Source organism: Papaver somniferum, chromosome 8 (assembly GCF_003573695.1).
Source record: "Papaver somniferum cultivar HN1 chromosome 8, ASM357369v1, whole genome shotgun sequence".
NCBI lineage: Eukaryota > Viridiplantae > Streptophyta > Magnoliopsida > Ranunculales > Papaveraceae > Papaver > Papaver somniferum.
The window spans coordinates 167,111,982-167,124,376 of NC_039365.1; the positions used below are offsets into that span (position 1 = coordinate 167,111,982).

Here is a 12,395-nt window from a genome sequence, read left to right on the forward strand (position 1 = left end):
TGAGGACGAAAATTTTGTGAGGTTGAATGTACTTAAGGGGTACAATTCTGTTTCAGTTTCTCATAATTGAATACCTTGCGAATTTACTTCAAAGGAAAATTATAGTATTGCTGATTCTAGTCTCTCACGCAAATAAGTGAAATGTTGCTCCAATACATCGGAAATAGTATTCTCAATTTGGAAGGGGTAGGAGGGTGGAGAATGTATCTTCACCCATCACAGCAAACTATTCTCCAGACGGTGCAGCACCAGCTGTTTTTGATGATGAGTACACGCAGCAACCACCTCATGTTTACGCTCAGCAAGGCGCCCTGTCTGGTTATAGTCAACCTACTGCTCATGAAGCACCTGGATATGCTCAAGGTGGTCAGGTTGGTGGTCATGTGCCATATGGGACTACTCAAGCAGGTTACGGTGAGCATCCAGTTCCCAGTAGTAGTGCGGGCTACCGGTATCCTGGGACTGTTGAAGCTGGAAACAACAATTATCCTTATGAATTGTTTGATGATTTTTCAGCTTAATTAACAATTAATCTCTGTGTTGAATCCCTGACTTGTGCTTGTATAAGCTATGCTAGGTGCCACACAGGAAACCACATAAGATCTTTTGTCAGGTAAATAAATTGCGTGCAAAGATGAGGCGATGGATGCGGGAACTGGAACACTAGATTGTGTCAATGAAAGTGAGTCCTCCATCATGCAAAAACATACCTGGCAGAACGAGTAAGTTAATTTACAATGCATCTCCTCATGCAAAGGTGCTATGGAAATCACGTTAGGCTTAACAATCATGTGACTATCTTTAAGAAGTTACTTAAGTTTGTACACCTTTAAAGTGATGTTTTGTGCTGAGAATTTCAACGAAAAGAGAGGATCATTTTGTGATGATTAGTTGTTGTACCCATTGCTGCTATGCACTAGCTCAAAGCAAGAGGTAAGCCTTAACTAATTTTAAATCATCTAAATGTGGGGGGTGTCTGTCATAGGAATGCTTAACGTGTTCAAGGCCTTTTGGCCAGTTTGTTTGCAAACGCACATATAAAATTTGCTGGATATTAATGCATATATTTCGGTATTCCATTGTTATATATTTTACAACCACTAACAAATCTTAGATGTTGAAGATTTGGCAGGAAACTAATGTGTTTTAACGTGGTCTAAAGGATCAGTAAGTAATCAAAAGAAATTTTGAGGACATAGTTTCTGTCTAACGTGTTTATGTGTTGTAAAACAGATGTGCATATCCGCGTTTACCCTGGGAAATCACCAGGATGCTCTGATTAGAGGTCGAGAGATTGGAATGCATGAGGTACATGTTTAATTACAAATATGTGATATATATTGCACTAACCTTAATTTTGAGGTAGCTATAAAGAATGTACTAGTGAATAGTACATGTGATATTTACGATTTGACTGAAAGACCAAGTTGATTGATATGATCTAAAGGATCTAAGTGAACCAGAAGATATTCTGAAGGAAATTAGTATTTGTCAAACTCGATGCGGTTAATGTGTGTTGTAAATATGCAGTATAGCAGGTGTATACAAACACACTAGTATCTCAAAAGAATTACTGGGATAATCTGATCAGAGACTTGTGATATGACTTGTCATACTTGAGGTACATCTTAAATTGTGTATGTAATACATATTGTACTGACCTTAAGAGATGTTGTTGTTTCAGGCGATGAAAAATCTTAGCCTATGTGTGTATCCTCTTAAGGAGTGTTTGTCTAAGGAAGTCCTTAAAACAGACAAGATGAACTTGTATATTGAAGAAATCAAAGTTCGTGTGCTTTAATTCAAGCATAAGAGGAAGACGAATGATTACTAAGATGCTTCTTAGAAGATATTTCTCTGTGACCGAAGCCTGTGGCCATCATTGCAAAAACTCAATTGACTATGTGAGTCTAAAGTAAATGAGCAATGACAAAGTCTAGACATACTCGAAGAAGGCTAATTCGGTAAGACAATTATACTCTTTAATGAAGTAATTTTAGTTGATTCGTGAAGTCAAAAAGAGGTCTCAGTAGACATGTAAAGTCAAAAGAGAACCTCACAGACTTAGGGAAGTCAACAGAAAAATTAGTGGTCCTTTGACGAAAGGATTTTCTAAAGAGATAGTTCGTAATTATACATCAAGGGGGAATGGGACTTAAGCTCATATAAAATAAACTTGCCATGAAGGATACTCAACCTTGCTGACTGGAGATCCCAAGATCAAGGTTTCGAATGAGACAACTAATTTATGGTAGGTAAAGGTAAACACTATCAGAGAATTATATTCTCTCTGTCCCTTCCCTATGGTGTAGATGTGATAGTGTGACTGCATGTGAAGGGTGACTTTTAATAAGTCTTAATGAGTTCCATAGTTTCAATTTAAGATTGAAGTGGGGTGTAGCAGTGAACACTCTTAATGGAACTCACCTATCTGAATGAGGAAGTGGGTCGCTTTCTATGAGAATATGAGCTGATTCTCTAGAGCATTCTGAGAAACAAGACGTCCAGGGCCAAAATGGACACAACGGCGGAGCTTGGCAGCAACCTTAGAGATATCATGTGTGGTTGTTATCGCGAGTTACACCAAATGTTAGACAGTTCAAGACCTAATGGACACTGGCTAATAAGTAGTTCAGGTAACCTCTCACTAAGCAAAGGTTCAAGACCTTATGGACACCTATGCCTATTCGTGATATTTCTTGTTTTCCGTGTTTTATCGTATTTTTATTCATGTGGGGGATTGTTGGAAAAAATACAGTTTTATGTGAATAAAAATTACTAATAAAAAGGTTTTTTCAAAAAAATAAAAACACCTTCCAAATTTATCTCTTAGTTTTTTACGGGATAAGTTTACTATATATTTTTTGGATTTGGGTTAGGGTTTTATATATGTATAACCTCTTTTTATTGCTGTTATATATAGAAAAACCTCTCATATATCCCCGTGTGTTTTTGAGTACTTCTTCTTCGTTTTTCGATGTTTGATACGAGGGTTTTAAGTGCTAACGATTCGTGAGTTTTTCCGCTGCCAAGTTCTAGAAGGACAAGTTTGAATGTGCTATTCAAGCTTGATAAGATTGTTGTATCTTGGAGGCAGATGTACCCGTAGGGCTATAGCATCATCTTTTTAAGAGTGTAGCCGGGCATTGTTGTCTTAAGGACAGTATGTTGAACATGCGCCTCAATCTACCATTACCGTTTCCTTGTTTCCATGGTGTTTAACAGGATGTTCAAGACATTAACAGTTGACTAAGGAGAACACACAAAAAACAGATAAATACCTCTTATATTATTAGTTGATTGATTAATTTTTAATTGTTATTATCCAACTAATAATATCATTAATGTTTAGGTTGATCAGCATAACTTAGACTTTTTGTTATTCACATTACAAGGATGCAGTTGAGGGGTTTTTCGCACCTACAACAAACAACTCAAGTGTTAATCTCAAATGGAGATTTAAGTGTCATTCTACTCTTTTTTGCTATATCTCATTGTCACGGACTCACCGCAACTGTAATCTTCCGTCCTTAACCTAAAATTAAATAAAATCTTTTGATGGATGTAATGTCATGCATATGCATGATTCGTAGTATATGGGTTCTTATGATGAATGGGCGTGTTGGAAGAGTCAGATTCAGACAAACGACTAAATTCGATGTTTACGTAAGTAGTTGGCTAGTTGCTCATCTCTTTCTACTCCTTGTCCTTTTCCTAATGATTTTCTCTGCTATTAAGGTGCCCAGACTTTTCTTCTATTCATTCATTTTGAATTAATAACCAAATAACGCGTAAGGAGGACCACATTGATTGAACCAGTTATACAGAGCAGCCCAAGCCCCTACGATCACAAATTTCTTTGTTTTTGTCTTTAGAGTACATTTTTTAAGAACTATCTTGAGGATCGGCCTTTCCGAGTTGATGCTGGGGGAAGCGTTGAATAGTATTAAAATCTAAAACCACATATTTTCGAGATATCACTCTCAAGGAAAATACTACTTTTCAATTAATCAAAATTTTCTCCTCTAATATGAAAACATGGAGCTCTTTATATAGATAACTTCCAGACAAATAATCAAAATACTTATTCCTTAAAATACGAGATTTCTAAACTAATATATAAAATCCCTAAATAAACAATTATATTTCTAAAATATTATTAATAAATGAAAACATCTTAATTAATTACAATATATCTTTCTAGATAATTAAAATATATTAAATAATAATGAAAATATCCAAGCATATTTTCATCCCATGAATACTCCACCATTCTCCCCTTCTCAGAAAAAATTCGCCCTCGAATTTTGCCAGTATTAGTTCTTGTATAAATAATTCGTCGATGAAAATATTTATAATCCGTCGACTTAAATAATCTTGGCATAATTGCTATTGGACTCAAAAATATTTGCGCTTTGAAAATGTGAAGTTGATGTCGTTGATCCACCTGACTACATAAAGCTTTTAGAGAGTATGAATCAACATAACTAGAACATAATATGATCTCATCATCAGGATAAATATCATAAATTGGTGGTAGATTCCAATCCACGACAACATTATTTTTCTCAACCACAGAAAAAGAAAAAATGCCATCAAACCTTGGGATTTCAAGCTTTAATCCGGACTCCAACGAATCTCGTGGATCATGTGCAACTCCTTGAAATCCTTCTTCCTTGTCGCCAAGGAAGTTTTTTTGTTCATCACCGGTCACTTCCTCCATTCGCTGTAGGCTAGGACCATGATTGGGCTCTTGCTGATGATGCATTTCAGCCAATTGGAGGGTGAGCGCCTTAACCTTCCGTTCTAGATCATCTATTGCCGCTTGCTCTTTCTCATCGCTGAGAGCGGCTCTTCGAACAACATCATAATTTCTTCCTCGAAACATGATGCAGGAGCGTTGCTTGTCTCTGAACCAACTGATGCAGGGCGGAAGCGTTGAATAAAATTAAAATCTAAAACCACATATTTCCGAGATGCCACTCTCAAGGAAAACACTAATGGTGGAGTATTCATGGGATGAAAATATGCTTGGATATTTTCATTATTATTTAATATATTTTAATTATCTAGAAAGATATATTGTAATTAATTAAGATGTTTTCATTTATTAATAATATTTTAGAAATATAATTGTTTATTTAGGGATTTTATATATTAGTTTAAAAATCTCGTATTTTAAGGAATAAGTATTTTGATTATTTGTCTGGAAGTTATCTATATAAAGAGCTCCATGTTTTCATATTGGAGGAGAAGATTTTGATTAATTGAAAAGTAGTATTTTCCTTGAGAGTGGTATCTCGGAAATATGTGGTTTTAGATTTTAATACTATTCATCGGTCCGCCCTGCATCACGAGGCTAGCATACATCATCACATCAAGCTGGCTAGATACGTCTTTTATAAAGACAAAAGACTCGGAGAAGGGAAAAATGATTTTTCCGTAGAACGACTTTTTCGTACGTTAGGCTCATGCTTCAAGACAAATTATGCTTCGCCACAAAAACTCGCACTTCACACAGTCCATACGTACAAAAAGATTTTATGTGTAAGTAAGATAGAGAAGGAAAATCTGAGTTCTAGTCACTGTGTGGCAAGCAACATCTAATCCTTTAAAGGACCAACTCAGTAGTAGTCCCCACGTTGAGTCGTGAGAAAAACCACCTCACTAACGGTGATCACTACCCATTTTTTAATTTTGCTTAAACTAACAATTGGAGAAACCGTAGAGCTCCGGTTTGTTCAATCAAAACTGGACACCTATTCATATTTTTTCTGGGGAAATAAGAATTATCTTGAAGATCAGTCTTTCTGAGTCTCACAAACATTATCCCGTTAAGCTAGATATTCTTTTGTAAAACTAAAAGGCTCAGAAAAGGAAAACGATTTTTCTTCTGAACCATTTTTTGCACATGCACTAGGTGCATGCTTCCTGATTAGGCTTGACCACAAAAATTTGAAGGTTCTAAGTGCAAGAAAATCTGAATAATAATCACTATACCACAGGAAATATATAGCTGGCAGCATATACATGTGTATAGGATATATTTTGATAATTGATACCACGTTCACATAATACAATCCATTCCTCTCCGCTTGATTACTTCATAAATTGGTAACCATTGCCCAGTCTACCATTTTGATTTAAGTAAACAGCTACTATTAGTTATGCCTGCCATGTCCATGTATATATATATTGAGATAGAACCTTATAAAAATGCATAAACAAATAAGTCAGCTAGTATAGATTACTTAGTAGACCGGTTCTAGTTTGTGGGAAATTCGATCAGTTCTTCTGGAAGTCAACTAGAATAATTTACTTAGCAGACCGGTTCTAGTTTGGTGATTGTATGTTTGTTGGTACTTCTTTCGTATGAAAAGCGGCCAGACTTCCAAAAGAGTATATTGCTCCAAAAAGGCAAAAAGAGACAGCTTTATTGACTCGGTGACATGGTTCAGTACGATGGTTTCCACTAGGCGTGACTCACATAGTAGAACGAGTCATATACTTGGAGTAGGTATTGACCGATTGCAGCCGTAGTCGAGACGGGTCGATCGAAAATGGCCATTAAGCGACGTGAGACCGGTTCCTACCTTACAGATTACAAGTGGCCGGTCATCGTCATGACGAGAAAATCAAAGAAAATAAAACCAAGATAAGTACGGAAGTAATTATATATATAGAAAGGATCAGAGTTTTATTTTTCCATATATTCTTCCTATTTAGAGAGAAGAGAAGAAGGAAGGCACGATCAGAACTTTCTATACAAACAGATACTCAATAGCACCTTTAGATATTTTTATTCTTTCTTCTTCTTCTTCTTCTTCTTCTTCTTCTTCAACCAACGACAACAGCTAGGATGGATGCTGGGGAAGGTGGAGTTCTTCTGCATAGCAATGACGATCACAATTTTGTGTCGATGGAAGAAGGGTTTGCTGATAAGGAGTTATCAGTAATGAATTCTTCAACACCGCTTAATCATGTCTATGTAAAGATTTCTAATGATTCAACAATCAATAACATTAGTGTTAGTAAAGGAAGTATTGATCCGAGAGATGTTGCTTTGAAGCCGCCGCGTTTAGTTTCTCTTGACGTGTTCAGAGGACTCACGGTAGCGCTTATGGTACTTGTAGATCATGTTGGTGGTATTGTACCTGCAATTAATCATTCTCCATGGGATGGTGTTACTCTAGCTGATTTTGTCATGCCATTCTTCTTGTTCATAGTTGGAGTTGCGCTTGCTCTTGTTTATAAGAAATTGCCGTGCAGAGTTGATGCAACTAAGAAGGCTGTACTTCGAGCACTCAAACTTTTTCTCTTCGGGGTTGTGCTTCAAGGAGGTTATTTACATAGAATCAACGATCTAACTTTTGGTGTTGATATTCTACAAATTAGATTAATGGGTACCTTACAAAGGATTGCAATAGCATATCTATTGACAGCTGTATGTGAGATTTGGCTCACGAGGGATGACGTTGTGAAATCAAGACGATCTATGCTGAAGAAGTATAAATTCCAGTGGATATTCGTTTTGGTGCTTACTGTTACATATACCGCACTTTTGTATGGGCTACATGTTGCTGATTGGGAGTACCGAATTCCTAGTGAAAACTCTTCTTTCTCTTCAAACATAATCTCCGTGAAATGTGGAGTTCGTGGAGACACTGGACCTGCCTGTAATGCTGTCGGAATGATTGACCGTAAATTGTTAGGTGTTCAACATTTATATAAGAGACCAACCTACGCTCGGACAAAGGAATGCAGCATGAGCTCGCCAGATAACGGCCCACTTCCACCGAATGCACCTAGCTGGTGTCAAGCCCCATTTGACCCGGAAGGAATTTTAAGCTCGGTGATGGCAATTGTTACCTGCATGATTGGTCTGCATTTTGGGCATATAATTGTACACTTCAAGGATCACAAGGATAGGATATTATCTTGGACGATGCCTGCCGCTGGTCTAGTCGTCGTGGGATTCATGTTGGACTTCTGTGGGATTCACATGAACAAAGCGCTCTACTCTTTTAGCTATACATGCGTTACCGTTGGTGCTGCGGGAATTCTTTTGGTTGGAATTTATGTGATGGTTGATGTACTTGGGTTTCGAAAACCAGCACTGGTTTTTGAATGGATGGGGAGGCATGCTCTGGTGATCTATATCCTTGCAGCATGCAATGTTTTGCCTGTTCTTTTACAGGGTTTCTATTGGGAGAAACCAGAAAACAATTTCTTGAAATTACTTGGTATTGGCCAAACATAACCGATTCGCATAGGGTGAATTATGGGAGCATGAGCAAAAAGCTAAGCATATCTTCCAAGGGTGCAAATGTCAAAAGAGATTCAATACAATTTTGGAGGTTAGCTAGCTATTAAAGACATCGTACCTTCTTGCTAAGCATGGTGCTGAGTATGATTCTCAATCTACATGATGACCATCGCCAAATTTTATCCTTATTAGCATGGGATACCACCGGTCTGGTCGGTGTAGAAGTGTCACTTAATTAAGCCTCCATTCCATGTTTACGTTTTATTTATTAATAAATCAGCTCTTGAGCTTTGCTTACCTGGAAAAGGCATTAAAAAGCTAAACATGTTATGTCGGGAAGACATACTCTTCAATGTGTCAAAAATTAGCTTTTGAGGTAAATTGCTTTACCCCCTTCCAAAAAGAAAGAAACAGGAGTGCTCTATAGAATTCCAGCTAATGTAATTGACACTGTCATTTGCGAGGTAGGGCGCCAGCCAGTCGCCCCACGACTATTTGCACCTAATATCACCCTGCATATACAGATTTGAAGGTCAGATTTTGGATTCAAAACCTTGTCTTCTTCGAACAAAATTATGAATTCTTTAGCTTTAACATCATCAGGGAGACAAGAAATAAATAGAGCAGTAATATCAGTAATTTTATCAAACTGTCCAGAATTTTTCTTCGAATTGTCGGTCCTCTTTGCTCCACTAATTTCCTTCTTGATTAGAACATAAGGCCGGAACACGCGCACACCAAACAAGAAAAGCAACATTTAACAACACAACATAAGTCAAAGTCAACTATCATAATCAAATATGAAAAGCAAAAGTTAACCTTCGCGCACGGCAGTCGTCAATCAACAATCAACCATCTTATCTTTCTTGTACTAATATAAAGAAAACACCCAACTGTTTGGTGAGACCTTATTTTTGGGGAAGTTTTTTTTATTACAAATATAACCTCACATAACATAATTGTTCTTCTCATTAATATAAAAAACTCATTAATATAAAAAAGGTCTTACCTACACAGAAAACAGACCAGAGTATTAATACTTTTATCACAGACACACACAACCACAAACATATTGATCAACAGAATGTATACACCTGGATATGACAGGCTAGATATGATAGGCTGGACATGACAGGATGACAATGCAAGCTATTATCCCCCCCTCAAATTGAAGGTGTTTAAAGGCAGAATGACTGTAAACCTTCAGTTTGTCACGGAGAAGCTTAAATTTGGGACCATGCAAATCTTTAGTAAAAATATCATCAAGCTGTGAGATGGTGGGGATGTAAGAGACAAATAGAGACTCAGCTTGAACAAGTTCACGAACAAAATCAAAATCCAAAGCCATGTGCTTCATATTGCTATGAAAAACAGGGTTAGAAGCCAGAGCAATACTACTAGTGTTATCACAGTGCAGAGTAGGTGAGGCTGGAAGAAAGATATACAAATCTTTGAGAAGTTGACATAGCCAAACCACCTCAGCTGCAGTCTGAGCAAGGGCACGATATTCAGCTTCAGTGCTTGAACGAGCAACAATAACTTGTTTCTTGGCTGACCAGGATATTGGATTATGACCAAAAATGATGCAAAAACCACTAGTAGAGCGTCTATCATCAGGAGAACCAGCCCAATATGCATCACTATAACCTTGCAAAGTTGTGAGACCCTTAGAAAAGAACAAACCATGATCCATAGTACCTTTGACATATCTCAGTATGCGCTTAGCTGCCACCATGTGAGTTGTAGTAGGCTGATGCATGAATTGACAAACTTGGTTCACTGCAAAGCTGATCTCAGGCCTGGTCCAAGCTCAGATACTGAAGAGCACCTACAAGAGATCGATATTCTGTAAGGTTGTCCAATATATCACCATCATGAGCACTAAGTTTAATGGTAGTTGAAGATGGAATGGAACAAGGCTTAACACCAACCATCTGAGTTTTATCCAACAAGTCTAGTGCATACTTTGTTTGTCACATAAAAATACCATTAGAATTCCTCTTAACTTCCAGGCCAAGAAAGTAATTACAAACACAAACACCAACTGGAAAAATAAATAACTCGAATAGGAAAGAATATTTAGCTTAAGAATACTCCATTGATGGAGGATTAAATGGATCGAAGAAACCCCTGAGAAAAAAAAAATTCTCAGGTCTGATACAACATAACATAACTATTCTTCTCATTAATGTAAAAAAGGATCTTACAGACACAAAAAGCATACCAGAGTATTAATACTCTTATCACAGACACACACACAGCTACAAACATATTGACCAACAGAATGCATACACCTGGACATGATAGACTGGACATGATAGGTTGTACATGACAGGTTGTACATGACATGCTGGCAATGCAAGCTATTAACCTCGACATATGTAATCAAAAAATCAAAATGACAAGTTATAGTAGATAATAATAAAAGAGTGCAAAGGGTGAATCTGACATTGGGCGCCTTAATGATGTTCGGAGATGCTAGGTTCGAATCCCGCTGAGCACAATTTTCTCTAATTCATTTTTCGGTTACGCCATTAGGATGTTCATTACCTCCCTGTTTCCTCTTTCCGCTATAAACCTCTTCTTTCTCGGTTTCTCTCTTCTCGATTGAAATATCTCCCCTCTTCTTTGTTATTGATTTTCATCATCTTAATCGATTCCCCACACTAACCTGAATTGATCGGATTAATTCCGGATTGTTTCACAGGAATCTCAAAACAGCGAATACCCCGTAAGTTTATCAAAACCTAGAACCCGAAATTTTGAGAGAGTTTGAGAAATGGGGTGAATTGATTGAATTAGGGTTACAGTCAATTTGGAAACTCACTTCTTCGATTACAGAAAAGTTGAAATCTCAAATTGGGGTTAGGGCTTCCCGTTTCCGTTAAGGTTTCCCAAAAAAATTTCTCCACTTCAAAGGGCTTCACGATGCTCATAGTGGTCTGCTAAATTGGTTTCGATTTCCCTTCCTTCACATACTATCAGTTCAATTAGGTGAATTGGTTTCGATTTTTCTTCTTAAACGTACTATCAGTTCAAATTTGATTCCCTAAAGATGTAGGATATTAGTGTTCCATAAAGAAACTTGATTGGTGCCGGTTAGGATTCGATCAACTCAAAAAAGTCGAATCCCGGTTAGGAATCAATTTTTAGTTAATTCAATAGTGACTCAATAATACTAATTTTTTATCTTTGTAGGTTAGGACGTATAAGGAACCATCTACCTGTTATAGTGAGGGTTACATTTGTGTTGCATAAAGAAACATGATTGACTGAAAATATACTAATGGAACCAATTGAGTTTCTTTTTCTATTGTCACTAAAATCAATGACTAGGTAAAAACTCGGTAATGGTTTGTGTCGAATGATTTAATGAATACAATCAATGTTTGTTATTAACTGTGTACACACAATAAGTCAATAACCATGAAGGAATGGAATAAGTGAAAAGTATATTATGTTTGTGTCTGGCAGTAAGATAGAAGATTTCATGTTTGTTTGACCAGAAGAGTCGAAGACTTCAAGCGGTCTAAAGTTATGTCATTCACAGAGGGTTCTGAAGTTTTCTCTCAATATTTAAGTTGTCTTAGTAAAGTTGAGGTTGTCTTGAATAGATGGGTTGCACTAGGTTATGGTAAACTCTTATATACACAAAGTAGTACAGGTGCCATGAAGTTACAAAACTTCTAACCAGACATAATGCATTTATTGTAGTGATCTTCCAGTTTATTTCACCTGTTTATTATATAGGTACAGACAATTGACAACTTCCGAAAAAGTAATCAGATAAAAGATATTAGTCGTATGGTCTAGGTCATTATGACCTTGAAATGTTAGGGAGGGCATGCAAGATGTATATGGAAAAATCTACTATAGCTCTACAGTTCTTTCTTGCCTATTCTTAAACCAAGAATTGCAGCTTGATGTAAATATTGAGAATTATATAGGTTAACTATTACTCATTATTCTTATATTACTCACACTTTTTATATGTGCAGGTACGATAATCTTTCGGGTTGCGTTGATTGGCAGTCTACATTTCAATTCAGGATGTTGATGGTGGTTTTTAGCTTAGGGTTAAAATCGTAAAATCTTAGTCAAACAGTGACGTCACACTTGAGTAATAATA

At 36.8% G+C, this 12,395-nt stretch overlaps 1 protein-coding gene across 1 annotated transcript; it reads left to right on the forward strand.

Moving 5' to 3' along the window:
* Positions 1 to 6,252: 6,252 nt before the first annotated feature.
* Positions 6,253 to 8,630, forward strand: LOC113303876 (heparan-alpha-glucosaminide N-acetyltransferase-like). The gene has a single exon (XM_026552957.1). The coding sequence runs from the start codon at positions 6,860 to 6,862 to the stop codon at positions 8,258 to 8,260; it is 1,401 nt and encodes a 466-aa protein (XP_026408742.1). The 5' UTR covers positions 6,253 to 6,859; the 3' UTR covers positions 8,261 to 8,630.
* Positions 8,631 to 12,395: the final 3,765 nt, after the last annotated feature.

Coding starts and splice junctions, on each gene's coding strand:
- LOC113303876 (XM_026552957.1), top strand. CDS start 6,860: ATGGATGCTGGGGAAGGTGGAGTTCTTCTGCATAGCAATGACGATCAC.